This window comes from Vicia villosa, linkage group LG1 (genome assembly GCF_029867415.1).
Source record: "Vicia villosa cultivar HV-30 ecotype Madison, WI linkage group LG1, Vvil1.0, whole genome shotgun sequence".
Classification (NCBI taxonomy): domain Eukaryota; kingdom Viridiplantae; phylum Streptophyta; class Magnoliopsida; order Fabales; family Fabaceae; genus Vicia; species Vicia villosa.
In genome coordinates, this window is record NC_081180.1 from 45,167,597 (window position 1) to 45,187,139 (window position 19,543).

The 19,543-nt window shown below is 34.9% G+C and overlaps 2 protein-coding genes across 2 annotated transcripts; one reads left to right on the forward strand and one right to left on the reverse strand.

Annotated features, from left to right (window-relative positions):
* The first annotated feature begins 336 nt into the window (after positions 1-336).
* Positions 337-4,821, forward strand: LOC131636144 (leucine-rich repeat receptor-like serine/threonine-protein kinase RGI4). The gene is made up of 2 exons (XM_058906804.1): positions 337-3,558; positions 4,088-4,821. Exons 1-2 carry the CDS (start codon positions 717-719, stop codon positions 4,603-4,605), a joined length of 3,360 nt encoding a protein of 1,119 aa, XP_058762787.1. The 5' UTR covers positions 337-716; the 3' UTR covers positions 4,606-4,821.
* A 2,694-nt stretch (positions 4,822-7,515) lies between these two features.
* Positions 7,516-16,723, reverse strand: LOC131624886 (uncharacterized). The gene is made up of 6 exons (XM_058895835.1): positions 16,455-16,723; positions 9,068-9,212; positions 8,816-8,872; positions 8,414-8,718; positions 7,908-8,265; positions 7,516-7,863 (listed from the first exon to the last, which is right to left on the reverse strand). Exons 1-6 carry the CDS (start codon positions 16,721-16,723, stop codon positions 7,516-7,518), a joined length of 1,482 nt encoding a protein of 493 aa, XP_058751818.1.
* Positions 16,724-19,543: the final 2,820 nt, after the last annotated feature.

Here is a 19,543-nt window from a genome sequence, read left to right on the forward strand (position 1 = left end):
CTCTTAGAGGTGTCCGTGTTTCATAGATCAAAATCATAAAAAGAAAAACAAATAACTACTTATGATGAAGTGGTTTATAGGCTAGGGTTTGCAAACTTTAATTTTGCATAATAAAATTATTAATTTAATGTAAAATATATCTTTATTCATGAATTAAATGTATTTAGATATAAGTGACAAAATAGAGAGTCAGGCTCAAAACTAGTTGGCCTTTGGCAGAATGTGTTATAGCAGACAAATTGCGCCTGCCCATATTTTCAGGACATAATTCGTCTCATCCATCTTAACTATAATAGAAAATAATATGAAATCTTATTTTATCATAAATGAAAATGAAGGCACATCAAAAATATAAAGTTGATATTAAAAGAAACATCACAAAGAAATGTACTCACCCTCAGCCACCTGTCTCTGATGCTCACTCTCAAATTTTTTGAAACTGTTATAATCCTTTTCCCCACCATTGCACTCTACTTGAACATAAACAAATAGGTATAAACAGCCATCTAAAATTCTATCTCTCTCCCTTTCAAAACATCATGGCCTAGCTGTTTCTTGGATCTAGAGATTCTGCCTATTTTTTAATGTTGATACACCTCTTTTATTTTGAAGTAACACACAAGACATGATTTGGTTCCTTCTTGTTGTTCCTCCCTAGGCTCAAAAATCAATCAAAACTTTTTTCATTGGAGTTTGTAGCAGCATAGTTAGTTGTAATGCCTCTAAATCCATGGACCCTTTTTTTCTTATCCATTTTTCTATTACTTCCACACCATTCTTTTCTATCTTTGGCAGTGAACCAACAAGGAGAAGCTCTTCTTTCATGGAAAAGAAGTTTGAATGGATCCTTGGAGATGTTGAGTAACTGGGATCCAATTGAAGAGACACCGTGTAGCTGGTTTGGAGTGACTTGCAACTTGAAGAACCAAGTAGTAGAATTGGATATGAGGGATGTGGATTTGCTTGGAAAACTCCCAACAAATTTCTTCTCATTGTTTTCCTTGACAAGTCTTATCTTAACCGGAACGAATCTCACCGGTCCAATCCCAAAAGAACTAGGTGCTCTGGTTGAACTCAGCTACTTAGACTTGAGTGACAATGCATTGAGTGGCGAAATCCCGAGTGAAATCAGCTATTTGCCTAAACTCGAGGAACTTCATCTGAACTCAAACGAGCTCACGGGGTCGATACCGGTCACAATTGGGAACCTCACAAATTTGACAAAGTTGATCTTATACGACAATCAGCTGAGTGGCGAAATTCCCAATACAATTGGCAACATGAAGAGCCTTCAAGTGATAAGAGCGGGTGGAAACAAGAATCTAGAAGGACAATTACCGCAGGAAATCGGAAACTGTTCTAACTTGATCATGTTGGGTTTAGCAGAAACAAGTATCTCAGGTTTCATGCCACCAACTATTGGACTATTGAAGAAGCTTGAAACATTAGCCATTTACACTTCACTCCTCTCTGGCCAAATTCCCTCTGAAATTGGTGATTGCACACAGCTTCAAAACATTTACCTTTACGAAAACTCACTCACAGGATCCATTCCAACTAAACTGGGAAACCTTAAGAATCTCAGAAACCTGTTACTGTGGCAGAACAATTTAGTAGGCACCATTCCTCAAGAGATTGGAAACTGTCACCAATTATCAGTGATCGACGCGTCAGTAAATTCATTAACCGGAAGCATTCCTAGAAGCTTCGGGAACCTGACTTTGCTGGAAGAACTTCAATTGAGTGCGAATCAGATTTCTGGCGAGATACCAGGAGAATTAGGAAACTGTCAACAACTGACTCACATAGAGCTTGATAACAATCTTATATCTGGTACAATACCTTCCGAATTAGGAAACCTTGGGAATCTAACGTTGTTGTTTCTGTGGCATAATAAGTTATTAGGTAATATACCTTCCACTCTTTCCAATTGTCAAAACCTTGAAGCTATTGATCTGTCACAGAATGTGTTAACTGGTCCCATACCAGAAGGTATATTCCAGCTTCAGAATCTCAACAAGCTTTTGCTTCTATCTAATAATCTCTCCGGTAAAATTCCCTCTCAGATTGGAAATTGTTCTTCTCTTATTCGCTTTCGAGCCAACGACAATAACATTACTGGTACCATTCCTTCTGAGATTGGTAATCTTAAGAATTTGAACTTCCTTGACCTCGGGAACAATCGAATTTCTGGTGTTATCCCGGCGGAGATCTCTGGCTGCGGCAATCTCACTTTCTTGGACTTGCATTCGAATTTCATTGCCGGAAGCTTGCCAGAAAGTTTAAGTCAGCTTGTTTCACTTCAATTTCTTGATATCTCAGATAACATGCTTGAAGGCTCCCTGAGCCAATCTCTCGGCTCGCTCGCCGCACTTACTAAACTGGTTCTTCAGAATAATCGAATCTCCGGTTCGATTCCGACTAAACTCGGTTCATGTGTCAAGTTACAGTTATTGGACCTAAGCAACAATCAATTCTCCGGTAAAATCCCCGGTAGCATTGGTAACATTCCGGCTCTGGAAATAGCTCTGAATCTAAGCACAAACCAACTCACTGGCAACATTCCCCGCGAGTTTTCAGATTTAACTAAACTCGGAGTACTTGATCTATCTCACAACATTCTCACCGGAAATCTCGATTATCTTGCCACGTTAGAAAATCTTGTGGTCCTCAATATCTCCTCTAATAAATTCTCAGGCCGCGTTCCGAACACGCCGTTCTTCGAGAAACTTCCTTTAAACGTCCTCTCAGGAAACCCGTCGCTGTGCTTCGCCGGCAGCCGGTGCTACAACGAAGGTGCCGGAAAATCAGGTCGCCGTGCGAGGGAAGCGCGCGTGGTGATGGTTATTCTCCTAAGCATCGCGTGTGTTTTACTCATGGCGGCGCTGTACGTTGTCGTGGCAGCAAAACGACGCGGAGAGCAAGAAAACGACGTGGAGCTCAATGGAAAAGACAGCGACGCGGAAATGGTCCCTCCTTGGGAAGTGACATTGTACCAGAAACTCGATCTGTCAATATCCGACGTGGCAAAAGGTCTATCCGCCGGCAATATCATCGGCCACGGCAGATCCGGTGTCGTTTATAAGGTCACCTTGCCAGCAACGGGATTAACCATTGCAGCTAAAAAGTTCAGGTTATCAGAGAAGTTCTCAGCTTCGTCATTTTCATCGGAGATTGCCACGTTGGCAAGAATCCGCCACCGTAACATTGTGCGGTTATTAGGTTGGGGTGCTAACCGCAGAACGAAGTTACTGTTCTACGATTATTTACCCAATGGTAATTTGGATGCAATGTTGCACGAGGGGTGTACAGGATTAGCAGTGGAATGGGAGACAAGGCTCAAGATAGCAATTGGCGTTGCCGAGGGATTGGCTTATTTGCACCATGATTGCGTTCCTGCTATCTTGCATCGGGATGTTAAGGCGCAGAATATTTTGTTAGGAGATAGATATGAAGCTTGTTTGGCTGATTTTGGTTTTGCTCGTTTCGTCGAAGAACATCCCTCTTCATTTTCAGTTAATCCTCAGTTTGCTGGTTCTTACGGCTACATTGCCCCTGGTAACTATAATTTCTTCTTTCAATTATTACTTAATCCACTTGTTTACCAATTTCAAACTTAACTTAATCTTGTTTAGACCAATTTAAATAATCGAAATTATGTCCAGTTAAAACAACTCAGTTGATAGGTAGAGACATCAGATATAAGAGCGTAATTCCGGAGACATTATAGCTGGAGTTAGGTTGAATGATTGACGTTTTTTTCATGTGAATATTATCATTCATGGAGCATGTGTATGATTGAAGGAAATGGGACCATAAGGTTATTTTCTGTTAAAGTGTGACAGTGCTTGTTTTGTCGCTTTTTCTTTTTTGGTTTCATTACATCTGTAGTTCTGTACATCTCATGTACTTGACCACACGAAGTCACAAATAACTCACATGCATTTGGACAAACATAGTTAATAAGACATAATAGTTAATGGCGGCACAAAAGCCAAATCATCATCATGGATAATTTGATAATGTATATCCTATGATTAGTTTTGTGTCTAGAGTATAATTTTTGTGTTGGGTTGGAATTTTGCAGAGTATGCTTGTATGATGAAGATAACAGAGAAAAGTGATGTATACAGCTTCGGTGTGGTCCTACTCGAGATAATAACAGGGAAAAGACCGGTTGATCCATCATTTCCAGATGAAATACATGTTATTCAATGGGTCAGGGAGCATTTGAAGAGCAAGAAAGACCCGGTCGAGATTCTTGATTCGAAGCTACAGGGTCATCCAGATATGCAAATACAAGAGATGTTACAAGCACTTGGTATTTCGTTATTGTGTACAAGTAATCGCGCTGATGATCGGCCTACCATGAAAGATGTCGCTGCATTATTGAGAGAAATTCAGCATGACACTACTTCTGGTGCTGAGCCTCTCAAGCCTAAAAGATCCGAAACATCGTCGTATTCTTCGTCTTCAGTAACCCCCGCTCAGCTGTTGTTTCTACAATCGAACTCACATTCACATTCCTCCTCAATTGCGTATTCCTCTTCCTCGGCCGCAGCAGCATACCATTCACCAAGGAACCAGTCACGAATTCAAGATTGATTAAAGCTACTGATTGCTGTAATTTAGGACATAGATGAGATCTTGTTTAGATTTATTTTCATTGATTAGTTAATTAGTTGCGGTAATTAAACGTTAGTGTAATGTGAGCACTGTAAATGTTCTCCGCGTATTCTGATTAATGGTAAGATAAGGCAAAGTGAGTTGAGTGTACAGCAGCAGCTTAGTTAATTCAAATGATTCTATTTCTTTTCTTCATATATTCATGTTCTGGTTAACCACAAATTTTCATCCACAAGACTTGAACACGAGACCTAACTTAAGATACCCGAGTTTGCATTTTATACGCATAAACCATGGCATTAATTTTGACACATCTAAATACTTAGATAAGATATGTACTTGATGATTGATGGGGCTTATGCATAGTAATAACAGTACAAAAAACCAAAGGGGAACTTTCTGTAAGAAGTTGGTTCAACCGATTTTTAAAAAGAGGGCAATAAATGAATGGTGTTACACTGAATTTTAGAGTAAAGTTATGAGATGTCAGGTTGGGCTACGTGGTGAGCTATCAATAGATTCTTTTATGGAGCCCTCTTTAGGTTCCTTTATGATTGTTGGTGATTACAAGAAAAGAAGTGGGTTGGCATGTCTTCATTCAACTACTAACTCTTTAGCTAGGCCCTCACCATGTGATGTAGGATCATTCTGCATTCAAGTTCATTACACTTATGGTCAAGCAATCTCAAGTATACTTCTGGTATATATTATAAGTTATCCGATATTACAACGTATAGCAACTCGCTTTTGCTTTGAATAGTTCACAACCAAATGCAAATATTTAGGTTTCATTTCTTGGGTGTTTGGCATGGCCCCCTCTTTCCAAAGACAGTGAACAAGTTATTTGAGTTTCCATCATATAAAGAAAATGAAAATGATAGATGACATGCCAGAGTACAATTTTCTCCGTCGTGAAAACTGAAAAATTAAACGTTAAACATAACTTGTGTTCCAAGTTATGTTCTTTATGTTGTGATCGAGTCCATCATTTTCATAAAATTAGTGTGTCCATCTCTGTGCTTAAAAGTTCATGTTTTCTCTTTTTTGCATTGCTTTTGATTGAGTTTAGGAGATTTAAATGCTCATTACAGCCATAGAAGGTATTGCCGCTAGTGAAAGTAAATTTGAACATGATATGTATGGCCCAGAAAAGCAAAAATTGCAATCTTGGAAAAAGTAAGAAAACAAAATAAGTTACAGGGTCATGTGTCATATAGGTTGATAATTCTTATCTTCTATTAGTTTCATGTATCAAATAAACTGATAGAAAGAATAATTATATCAATTTATCATCATTGTTGTGTAGATAAAATGATTGATTTTCATTAGAGACCTAGAAAGCTAAGCCTTAAATCCAATGTGTGACATATGAATATCTCAATGAATTTAGCTTAAGCCTGATCTCTATATCATGCAAAGATAGATTTTAAAAATTCAAGACCACCTTTCTATTTTACAAATATTTCAATCCAAAGCAAATTAGATATGTTGTGTTAGTGTAAACAAAACTACACTAACGACAACAAGATAACAAATCAACACACAAGAAATTGTTTATACAATTTGATCTAAAATTATCTAATATGTGGAAGAAATCAACTCTCCGGTTTACTTCCAATCAAAAGTCTTAATCAAGAGATTACATATGAGTTATAAAAATTAGCTCAACAATTATAAAAACATCACCAAATTTCAATGCATTTGAGATTCAGATTTCTCATCATCTAGATATATGAATCACTCAACTCTATTGTGTTTAGAAGTATTTCTCAACCTTTAAATTGCAATGAGTGACTAACTAAGCCCTTAGATTAAAAATCTCAAAGAAATTATCTATTTGACGATCTAGAAGAACCTTCCAACCCAACACGAATGATAGAAAATGTTTATATATGATACAAGTTTCGAGGCACATGCCTCACACTTGATGATATCCATATCACATTTCTCAACTTTAACTTTCACATGTCTTGCGCCTCCTTAAAATCTCTCCGCCTTTGAGGCAGAAATGAAATACCCCTATTTCCATTGCCACCGCCCTACGAGCCTTGCAGGGCGCGTCATAGGTGCGGCAGTGGTGAAAATGATAATTTACTGAGTTTTTTTTTAAGTAACACTCCTCAAATCTCCACATTCCATTAAAAAACTAAATGATGTATATTTACTCATTAACCACCTTGATGTTATATTTAAGCTGAAATCATTCTTTGATAAAGTTGATCGAGTTCAAACAATGATTAAACCTTGACGTAGGTAATGACTTGGTGAACACATCCGCCGAACTATCTTCCCACACAACCTTCTCACCACAATCTCCTAAGACTCGTTCATGTCTCTAATAAAGAGCAAACAAATGTCAATGCAATTTGTCCTCTCATGATTCACTTGATGATTAGCAAAACAAACTATACTTTGACTATCACAATGTATCTTCAAACATGCTTGAGTGATTTCTAGCTCCACAACCACACATGTTAACCACATGGCTTCCTTGGCCCTTTAAAATAGGAAAATATACTCCTCTTGAGTTCTAGATAAAGTGACTACTATAAAACTTAGTTGCTTTTCAACTTATAGTTAGTCTAAAAAATATAAACTCAAAATCGATAATGATTTTCTAGTGTCCATATTCCCCGTTAAGTTTGTACCCACATATCCTTTGAGCTTCCTTTGTTTACTTTAAACCACCCCTAAATGAATCATTCAAATACCTCAACGTATTCTTCAAAGCGTCACAATAAAATCAGTCAGGGTTTTCCATAAACAAACTTATTATACTAATGACATATGCTAAATTTGGTCTACTCTAAACCATCTCATATGTGAGGACATTGCATAACCAAAAGTTTGGTGTGATTGCCTAATATGAATTGAAAACTGAAGAATGAACTAATGCTTCTTCGATGGGGATTGTTTCTTTGATTGTGACTGCTTCTTTGAAGTATGTGATGGTTGATATTGTCTCTGTGATGATTGAGATGATTCGTCAACATACTCATGATATGAAGGATCCCTATAAACATCATACCCATTCGGTTTCTTCCCTTTCTTCTTCACTCCTCCTTTGGTTTTTATTTTCTCAGGTGGTGGACACATTGAAGTTTTTGTGGGATAAACAAGTTCACAAACCCTACTTTTTAATGCTATTTTCCTAACAACATCTAGTGATCTAAACCTTCTCCATAATTTATCTATTGCACTACTCATATCCACCTCTGATCCATCTTCTTCATCTACCTGCAAATCACCTTCCAAACTTAGTTTCCTCCAATGAAGATAACACTGTCTATTGGTATCGAAATACCACCAAGAACGTATCTTCCTAACTCACAAGCACAAGGTAACCCATAATTTGTTATATTAGTACAACCACATTTTTTCATGTTACTTCCAACATAATAAATCCTCGATATCTCTTCAGCAATGCGTCTCAAAGCAGCTCTAAAAACAGAACCTTGCAGATTACCATAAAATGGACTTATGTGTGCGTGCTCAACTTCATAAACACTTTTTCGAAAAGAATCTTGAATGTTGCCTATTTGTAAATTCAGATTGTCATTCATAGCTTCCCAACATTTGACCATGTCACCAATACTATTCCCCAACATCTGCTTTAACTTCCAATATGCAGACTCAACCCTAAAAATAAAACACAGTAAAAATACTAAAATATAACATCGTAAAAATTAATGCATAATAAAAATAGTAAAAAAAATTGACATACCAATTAGTCACAGTGTTACCCAAATGAAGTACTCGATTAATCCATGCTCCAACAAATCAGTGCCTATGTGGAATCAACCACGTGTCTTTCACATAATCAATTAATTCACTATAATCAAAACATGTCTGTTCAAGTTGTTGCAACCGTTGACTATACTCAACATCATCACTAGCCCATACAACATCCATCCATAATGAATCTATCGTCTCTTGCATGTCATTCACCACATATTGCTTGCATTTTGCACCAACATTTTTGTTAATGTCAAATCGACATAGCAAATTAATCATCGTAGGAAACACAACTTTAACTGTTTTCATCAAAGCAAAATCTCTATTCGTCAAGATCACTTGTGGACACAAATCTTTCTTCAGAAACAATTACATCAACTTATCCAAGACCCAACAAAAACTCTCTATCTGCTCACGCTCCATATAGGCAAATGTCAACTCGGTCGATGCATGCCAATAATTTCAAACAGAGGTTGTCTATATTAGTTTGTCTTATAAGTGCAGTCCATAACTAAGACAATAGAAAAAATATTCAGCAACTTAACCGAATTTGGATGAGCCCAAAAAATATCTCTCGCAACTTCTGAGTCATCTCTTTTTCTACTCCAGTAAACATAGTCTGCATCCTCTATAAGTTTAAGCAAATTTTGTATCACACTTCTTGGACCTATTAACTCTTTTTTATCACACTCTTGTGTTTATATACTTGCATGATCCGAGTGACATTCTCAGGATCTTGCTCTTTCAACGAAATCAATATGTGTCGAGGTGGAACATGTCTCTTTGTCAAATCAACAACATGCTGCTTCTCATCTGTGGTCAACCTACCACTAAAGGCATGACCTTCTAATCTATCAGGTAATCCATGATTATGAACTTCACATTTTACACCAATCTTTCATCCAGACCCATCTTTTGGCTGAGTCAACCTAATTTTGAATGGACATCTACATCTCTTAGTCGCACTATGAGTTTCACTTTTGTCCTTGTAATTTCCCCCTTTATCGCAACTACATATTACTTTGTTGCTTCTTCCTCTCTTGCCTGTTTTGGTGTCTGAACGAGTGATAATAAGAGTTACTTTATTTCTAATTCCAACCTCTTTAATCCATCTTATAACCTCTTCTTCTGTATCAAATGTTTGAGCATTTGAGAATACATTAGTGGTATCTACAAATTTCTCGTTTTTTTGACAAATTTAGAGCAGAATTTCCATGAAGGGTTTTGGTTAACAAAAACACAAACCGGATGACTTTGAGAAAGTGTTCTGGTTTGGTTTAAAATTTTTGACCCCTACCATAACACTCTTTTAAAGTCTTCCGAAAGGTGTTTATTCAAAACCGAATCTCTTTGTGTAAGTGTTTCAGTTTGCTAATTTACATATCAAATGTCTTTTTCAATTTGTTTCGGATCACATGCGTAAGGGTACAACTTTTATATTGTTTTGGTATATAGTAAAAAGGGAAATGGTAAATTGATTAAAAATATTAAAAAGTAAAATTGACAATTTTAAAAAATTATAAGGGTACAAATATAATCGTACAGGTAGGGGTGGCAAAACGGGCCGTGGCCCGCCAGACCGGCCCGCGCACCCGCCAAAAAATGGAGGGTTGGGTTGGGATTTTAGGCCCGCCGCTCGCCAAAGCCCGCCGCGCCAAAACCCGCCGCCCGCCATACCCGCCCCGCCAAAGCCCGCCCCTCCTCCAAAACTCACTCTTTTTTTAGTTAATTATAGTAATTGCAATTCTTGATAGTTTATTTTATACATTTATTTATAAATATATGTAATATTTTTTAAGTAAATTTGTTTAAAAGTTGCTTTTATAAAAAATTGTTTTAAAAAATAAGTGAAAAGTTTAATGAAAAGGTAAAAAAACCTAATAATCTATTAAAAAATATATAAATAAAAATAGGCGGGTAAGTCCGCCGCCCGCCAACCCGCCATCTTGGCGGGGCGGGCGGGCATGAATTTTATGCACATTTTACTTGGCGGGCATGTCCGCCCCGCTCGTTTTTTGGCGGACATAAGGCGGAGCGGGCGGCAGGCGAGGCGGGCGGCCTGTTTTGCCACTCCTATGTACAGGTACGAGATAAAATTTTCGACAAATTTTCCAACGAATAAAGAGCAGTCCAAGTATGGTCAGAGTTCGGCCCAATCATACGGGCTCATAGTATTGAAGTTAATTTTTTGAAAAAGACAAGGCCTAATGAATTTAAGTCACTTTAGTTGAAATTCGATTACCGCAAAAGCATAAGCTGGAGTAACAATCGTGAATATGATTAGTGTGTAGCATAGCATGCAGCTTTGATACATTTTTTGAGAAGGGAAATTCAAATATTCTCACAATACTAAATAATTATTACATTTGTCAGATTTTATTCAGATTAAAAAAATGATAATTGAAAGAAATATAATGGAACTATACTTGTTTGGAAGTATAATGAAGTAAAGGTGAACCTGCTGATTAAAATATTTCAATTCTTGCAAATGAAGATTGAGTTAACAAACAATTTTCATTTTTTTTCTTTATTCCTATTCATGTGAATTCTCACGAGGACGATCGAAGAATTCTTTGGAAGAATTTAAAAAAATATTGCAATTAATATTCATGAAGGTTGGTTGGTAACAGGAGATTTTAATGAAATTGCTCATCCTATCGAAAAGATCATTGCTCATCCTATCGAAAAGATCGGAGGTGCCTCGGCTTGTCTTTAAAAATGTACGAGGTGTTTATTTTAGAGAAATGATAAGCTTTAAAAATGTATGAGGTGTTTATTTTAGAGAAATGATAAGAATACATTACTTTTTACACTTAGACCGTAATTAAATATACCCAATACACAAGTTTTATTTTTTAAATAATTTTTGTTGTCTTGAATTTTGTGCAACCAAATTTTCCTTTGTTATAATTTTAAATGTAAGATACGGTGTATTAAAAGTGGGTGTTTTAAGGTTACTAAAACAGTTTTAGAAATATAAAAATTATAAAGATATAGAATAAAGATGAAAAATAACTTTTACATTCTCATATTCTCATGTTTCTATGTCCAAGGAAATGGGTGGGTATAAATAATTTACATGAAGGAAGGAATATAATATATTGTTCCTAAAGGAGCTAAATACCTTTGACATTATTAAGTGTGACGAAATCTTCGATCTGATGATTTATAATGGACAAATTATTGTTCATAAAGGAGCTAAAACCCCACTATTAGAACCAAGGAAGAAAAAATGTTTTTGTAAATTTTATAACTTGTTGGATCATAAAAATTTTCAACGGATCCTTTTCAGGGATCTAGTGCAAAATACTCTCAAGAATGAAAGGCTTAAATTTGTCGACAAATAGAAACTACAACCGAAAGGAGACGCTGAAACCAAAGTTGAGAAAGCTCTCTTTGTCAAACCAGTGGAAATAATGATGGTTGACATTGTCGACGAAGCTGAGGCCAAAGACAGTCAAACAAACTATAAAGATCAGGTAGCAATGGTCTATCCTAAAGCTGAAGAAGAACGGATTGACTTTTTGAAGTGTATATATATATATATATATATATATATATATATATATATATATATATATATATATATATATATATATATATATATATATATATATATATATATATATATAATAGATGATATAGTTCAAGTCTTTATACACTAAAAAACAATAGCAATACATCTCTATACTTTGGTGTTGTTATAGACTAAGCTAGGGTCGTTCAAAATCAAACCGGCCCAATAGAAAATTTTGCAAAACCAAATCAAACCAAATTAAAATCGTAAAAAATTGCATTTGGTTCGGATGTGTTTGGGCATTTTTTTAACAAACCGTGCGGTTCGGTTTGCGGTTTGTATTTTACAAACCGAACCAAACCGCATTATGTTACAACCCCCAAACTTCAATTAACTTATATACAACCCAAACTCAAACCTATTATGCCTTAGCCTTACTATTACGAATTATTTTATGCTACTATTTTATGTTTTTTATTCCACTTTTAAATGAAAAGTTGTCATCCAAATATAACGAACTTTGTTGTTATTTGATAACGCATAAATGACTAAATACAACGTTATGTTGTCATCAATATGTGTGTATGGCTCAATAAATTTTTGTAAAAAAAATTGAACCAACCGAACAAGTCCAAATCGCATTGGTTTGGTTTGGTTTGGTTTTATTTCTAAAAGTCAACCGAACCAAACCGAACCACACACTTTTTTCTCTTGCGATTTGGATATTTTTTAAGTCAAAACCGCCCAAACCGCACCGCGAACGCCCCTAAACTAAGCTAATGTCCATTTCAAGCAATACTTAATCTCAAAAATTAAATAGGGTTAAATGTATTTTTGGTCCTCTCTATTTACATATTTTAATCTTTTAGTTTTCTTTAAAAAATTTAGCTTTTAGGTCCTCCCTATTTACATATTTTTAACCTTTTAATTTTTTTTAAAAAGTTTAGCTTTTAGGTCTCCCTATTTACATATTTTTAATTTTTTAGTTTTCTTTAAAAAAATTTAACTTTTTAGTCCTTCAATTTTACTCTCTTAAAATACTTTTTGCCACCTCTAATTTTACATATGTGGAAATGATGATTAGGATAATTTATTTGTTTTTATTGAGGAAACATTATTGACTGGGATACAAAATTTTTTAAAAAATATTAATCAATATTTTTAATAATATTATATTATCAATTATTATTTTTAAATATTTCTTTCCAAAAAAATTATTATGTAATTATTTTAATTGAAATATTTTTTTCATGTGAGGAATATCGAATTATGAAATTATAATTTTTGATGATTAGGGTAACTTATTTATTTGGTTTAAGTGCAATTTTGGTCCTCCTATTTTGTTTTTTTTTTTTTTTCGATTTTGGTCCTCTTATTTTTAAAACCACAATTTAGGTTTCTCTTTTAAATTTTCTGTTAAAAAAAATAAAATTAGGGATTATTTTTGCAGAAAAAAGCAAAATAGAAGGATGAAAATCGCACAAAAACTTAAAAAGGAGTCTAAAATAGTAATTTTTAAAATAGAGGGACTAAAGTTACAATTAAGCCAATTTATTTATTTATTGAGGTCATTGTTGATTTGTATAAAAAAAATTTAAAAACTATTAATGAATATTTTTAATAATATCTCGTTGTCATCCTAGCGACCTAAAGTGAATTTGTTTTACATGCTTAAGGTTTATAAATTCTTTTAGAATTTGTGAAACAACTGGTGTGGGACTTAGTGCTAGTTGGTATTAAAAAACTTTTCATTTTATTTTTAGTTCTTTGAGACAGAGAGAATGTGTTGAATTCTAGCATTCGAAGCGATTTTTTAACCTCAAAACTCTAGGGCTTTGGCTAATATGTATAAGGATTTTCCTTATGCACCGTGCATAAGTCTATATAAGTCATTGGATCATGTTTTTAATCCAATATTGAGTATTGAGTATTGAGTATTGAGTGGTGAGTATTGAGTATTGAGTAATAACATTTGATGTTTAGAATTTGATCCAATGATCCAAGGGTCCATAATAATCTATGCACGGTGTATAGATTTTTATCTATGCACGGTAACTGCACCCAAACTCTAGCATCCACACGACATTTTTATCTATTCTAAGAGTTTCAAAGGGTACGAAAAGAAGTTATTCATCCGAGCAGCCAGAATTAACAACTCTACATTAATAGCAACAACAAATTAACAGTTTAATAACTACTAGAAATATTTTTTGTCATTTTACATCATTTGTTTGTAGTTGGTTTTTAGTACTTAATAGAAATTTAAGCAAAGTAGCAGTAAATATATTTCATTTTCAATTGAGTTACAGGCTTAGCAGCAGCAACCAATATACTTGATAGAAACGAAACAAAAGAGAAGAAGTTTACCCGAATTTATACAAAGCTTAATACAAGAGATAAAGATTCACATCCAATACACCGGTAATCAAGTTCAAGGCATTCTCTCTGTCTCAAAGTAGGTGGAGCCAAGATCCAGCTAGTCCGGGTAGACGTTCAGACTCAACTTCTATTTTTTTTTACTCCCCCCAATTTAATTATTGATTTTTAGACAAAATCAGAAGTAAAATTAGTAAACATAGGCTGTAAAAATTAAAACAGATGAGCAGGGCCGGTCCCGACGTTTTAGAGGTTCTGGACAAATATTAAATTTTTTATATTTTAATTTATTATTATAAAAAAATTAATAATAATTTTTTTATAAAAAATAATAGAACTAAACATAAATAATAATATATTAAATTTTATTATATGATAAATTTTTTTGAATATAAATTAAATATTTATATATATTATTCAAAATTTATTTTTAAAAAATTGAAAAGTTTCATAAAATACATATATAATTATTTTATAGTTTATATTAATACAATGTGTTTTTTAGAAATTCATGTGTAAATGTAAAAACCATAAAACACCTTTATACAGTAGAAACTCTTTAAATTAATAATGTCAGGACCGGAGAAATTTATTAATTTAGAGAGTTATTAATTTATCGATAAATTAATAATTATTAATTTAAAGAGTTTTTAAGTAATTATACCATACATATCAAACAAAAGGGAAAATTAGTCTATGCCTCTTAGAATTACGTTGCAACGAACGTTGAGACTCAGCGTAAATTAGTAACTACTGTGTTCATATGCATTGGAAATCAATAATGACTTTTGAAGTACAGTAAATATAAACAAGAGAAACAAATGTGTTCAATGTATTTTAAAGGAAAACAGACAACTATTGAATCATATTTCAATAGAGTGTAATATATTTTTTATCAGTTTCTATAAATTATTAATTTATGATTTTCTTGGGACCCAAAATTATAAAGGGATCTCCCGAAAAATTATTTTCTTATTATTTTATCGAGTTTTTCAATTTTTTACATTGTCCCAAGTCGGGACCGGACAAATTTATTATTTTAGAGAGTTTATTAATTTATCGAGTATTAATATAAAGAGTTTCTACTGTAGATGCTATTGCTATAGTATAAGGCAAACTGGATCACCAAAACATTAAAAATTGAATTTTAAAAAATACTGGCTGATAAGTCTCGAACTCAAAGACCTATAGATTGCTAGACTAAGAGAAATACCGCTGGGCTATAGCAAAAACTTCTTATAATTTTAGCAATCATTTTATTTACTACTTAATATTTCTTATATTTTTTTACCCTTCACCCGATTCCCGATTTTGAGGCCCCCAATTTTGTGAGGCCCTGGGCCGTTGGCCTGGTTGCCCTGCCCCAGGGCCGGCCCTGCAGATGAGTAATCGATGGTGTAAAGTTTTTGCCCAGACTGTCTAAAATTCTTGGCTCCGCCACTGTCTCAAAGAACCTGCGGGAAAATGAAAAGCTTTTTCAATACCAACTAGCACTAAGTCCCACATCGATTTTACAAACTCTATAAGGATTTATAAACTTTAAGCATGTAAAAGGAATTCTCAAGTGGTCAAGAACCATTCTGATTTATTTACAGAGATCATCAGTGGTGGGCCTTTGCGACAGATGAATAAGGAATTGTTGTGATGGAAACCACCCTTTGGTTTTTATTTTATCAAAACCGATATCAATAGTTGTTCAAGTTTTAAGCTTCAATTTCCAACTCCTACAAAAAATGGGTATGTCATGGTGAAGTGACAAAAAAGAGACACTTGTTTTATACAGTTGAAGATGAAGATGAAGAATTTAGGAATGATACTCTAGAAGACATGATCCGTGATACTGGAGTAGATGCTTTCAAGAAAGCTAATGTGGTAGAACCTTAGCAAAGAGACATGGATGATTCGTTGTATTCAGGATGTCAAAGTTTTACAAGAATGTCAGCTGTGTTAAGAGTATTTAACCTTAAGGCTAAAGGTGGGTGGAAGGATAAAATTTTCACTGAATTGCTTGAATGGTCAGTAATATGTCATCAACATAGAGACATATCAATATCATATTTCTTTCAGGGTATGCTGAACATAAACCCCATACTCCATCTCACATTTTCTGAACCCTTGAAGCTTGAAAAATGAATTAATTTTCAGATTCCAAGCTCTAAGAGCTTATTTCAGTCCATACAAGGCTTTATGCAACTAATACACCATCCCTTCCTGATTCCTTTTCACAAATCTAGGAGGTTGTGATACATAAACATCCTCTTGTAAAGGACCATTAAGAAAAACATATTTCACATCTAAATGCATAAGAGGCCCATTCCTATTTGCAGCTATAGCAATCACCAATCTGATTGTTTCATGTCTAGCTACAGGAGCAAATACTTTAAAGTAGTCTAAACCATATTTATGTAGAAATCCTATAGCTAATAGCATTGTTTTGTGTTTGCCAATTGATCCATCTGGCTTTAGCATTATCTTAAAAACCCATCAGACACTAATGGCTTTCTTGTTCTTTCAAAGCTCACTCAACTCCCAAGTCTTGTTTCTTTCTATAGCCTTAAGTTCTTCTTTCATGGCCTTCAACCACACTTTCTTCTTGAGAGCTTTTTCAGCATTAAATGGTCAGAGTATACTAACATGGCACTCTAAACGACTTCTCATTAAGATTCTCTCTCATTAACTTGCAACATGTCAAACTCGCAAATCTTCTTGATATTTGTTTGATTCTTTGTGGCCTCTGAACTTACTCAGAATCTTCTTCATATTCTGGAACAGTATCAGATGATGAACTACCTTTAAAAAATCCACCTTCAAAGTTATGACCACCGTTACAGGTTAGATTACCACCAGAGTTTAAATCGTCATTAGAATGTAGATTAGAATAAGTCTCACCTTCAGAGTCAGACTCGCCTTTAGAGTCTGTTTCACCTTCAGAGTTACCTTCAGACTCTGACTCATCTTCTGAGAAAAAATGCCCTTCAGAGCAGATTCTCCTTCAGAAGTTATGTCAGGTGTCAATAGTGCACCAAAGTGGCATTGAGACTTGCTCCAACTCCATACTTCTGCTTCCTTCATAATGACATCTCTAGTGACTTCAACTTTGCTAGTGACTGGACAATAAAGCTTATATGCACCTGTACTGTGGTACCCAATCAACAACTTTACTTTGCTTCTATCATCCAGATTCTTTCTAGTAGGAACTGGAACATGTTTGTAACAAAAAATAGAATACTTTGAAATGACTCACACTTTGTTTATCTCTAGTCAAATTCTCAAAAGGAATAGTTTCATTCAGATTCTAGGTTAGACACCTGTTGAGCACATATGTTGCAGTGGAAACAACTTCACCCCACAAGGCGTGGGGGGTCTTCTTCGCTTTCAACTTGCTCTTTGTCATATCAAGCAAAGTCATAGTTCTTCTTTTAGTAAGACCATTGTGTTGAAGAGTGTATGGAGCATTAACCTCATGCTCAATTCAATTCTCTTCAAAGTACTTTTTGAACTCTATAAAGTTGTACTTACCTCCAACTGTCACTTCAGAGAACTTTCATCTTCTGACCACTATATTTTTCAACCTTCACTTTGAACTTTTAAAACTCAGCAAACACCTAATGCTTAAACTTGATGAGTGATACCCAAGTATTTCTTGTGAACTCATCCAAAAAATGCACAAAGTAATTGTTTCCTCCCAGTGAAGGTACTTCAAATGGCCTGCGTACATTATAATGCACTACTCCTAAATCATGCTTTTCTCTTCTGATGCAAATGAAAATTTAGCTTGCTTGTATTTCATGCATATCTCACATGACTTTGTAGGCTTCAAAATCTTAGGAATGACATGTATCATCTTCTTAGAACTGAAATTCCCTAAGAATTTGAAGTTCAGATTCCCCAATCTCTTATGCCATAGCTCACAGTCACCTTCAACGCTTTCTACACTAAGGCATTTAGTTTCAGTTGTCTCCACATTCACCTTGAATGTTCTGATGCTTCCTTGCTCAGATTGCATAATCAGCTTCTGATCAACATCACACAACTTCAAGAGATTCTTCTTCATAGTTACTGAGAAACTTTTCTCAATTAGCTGACCTACACCCATCATATTGGTCTTCATACCAGGAACATACAAAACATCCTTGATCAGAACAACTTTTCCATTCTTCACCCTGACTTTGACATTTCCTATTCCTTTAGCATTAAGATACTTATCATCAACACATCTGATATTTTTCCTCTTTCTATAGTCAAAATCAATCACCCATTGTTTGTTTCCAGTTAGGTGATTTGAGCAGCCAATGTCCATATACCACCAGTCTACCAAATATCCACCATCATATTTAGAAGCCATCAATAACACATGTTCATCATCAGAATTTCCCCTGGCTATGTTTTCTTCTTTTGACTTTCTTTCCTTGTTTAACCAACACACCTTAGCAAAATGACCAAACCTATTATAGTTGTAAGACTGAATCTTTCTTTTGTCACACTTCTCCTTTCCCTTTTGATGTTTCTTCTCATCAAAGTTGGAGGCTTCTGAATTCGGAAAACCACCATGTCTCTTTTTGGCTTTTGACCAAAATTGCCTCTGATTCTTCTTACTAGAAGATGCTTTCAGAGTCTGCTATACATCTCTTTTAGAGTTTCTCTCAGTCAGACACAACTCTTGTGCCTCTAGACTACTATGCAGCTCTTCAATTCTCATGGTGCTGAGGTTCTTAAATTGTTCAATTGCTACAACAATGTAATAAATTTGAGGTGTAAGGGATATGAGTACCTTCTCATAGAGCGTTTCTCCATAAGCCTTCATCTCATTGGTGACCACAATCACTATGGAGATGTAATATGGTACTTTCTCATTGTTTTTCATGTTGAGATTCTCATTCTCCTTACGTAGACTCTGAAGCTTCACCTACTCCACTGATACATCACCACCGTAGCACCATACTAGTGTATCCCACCCAACCATCGTCGTCATTGAATCAACGATCTTCTCAAACACTTTCGTATCCACTCACTGATGGATATAGAAAAATGCCTTTTGATCCTTCTTCCTCAGTTCTCTTTGCGCTTTCGTTGCATTCCTTGCAACCACCTTGTAATCGTCATTGATGAGATCAAGAACATCTTAAGCGTCAAACAACACATTCATCCACTAGTTTCAGTTCTTTCCATCAAATACTAGAAGCTTTGTGATCAAGCTACCGTTTCCGCCGTTCATCTTTGTTCATGTGCAAATTCGCTCAGATCTCACCAACACTCGTGTTTCCCAATCCCGCAGAATCAAGAAATGTG

Coding starts and splice junctions, on each gene's coding strand:
- LOC131636144 (XM_058906804.1), top strand. CDS start 717: ATGCCTCTAAATCCATGGACCCTTTTTTTCTTATCCATTTTTCTATTA. Junction 3,559..4,087: donor TTACGGCTACATTGCCCCTG/GTAACTATAATT, acceptor GGAATTTTGCAG/AGTATGCTTGTATGATGAAG.
- LOC131624886 (XM_058895835.1), bottom strand. CDS start 16,723: ATGCTAAAGCCAGATGGATCAATTGGCAAACACAAAACAATGCTATTA. Junction 9,213..16,454: donor AGGAATCAGGAAGGGATGGT/GTATTAGTTGCA, acceptor ATTACCTGATAG/ATTAGAAGGTCATGCCTTTA. Junction 8,719..8,815: donor ACCTCTGTTTGAAATTATTG/GCATGCATCGAC, acceptor TTGTTTCTGAAG/AAAGATTTGTGTCCACAAGT.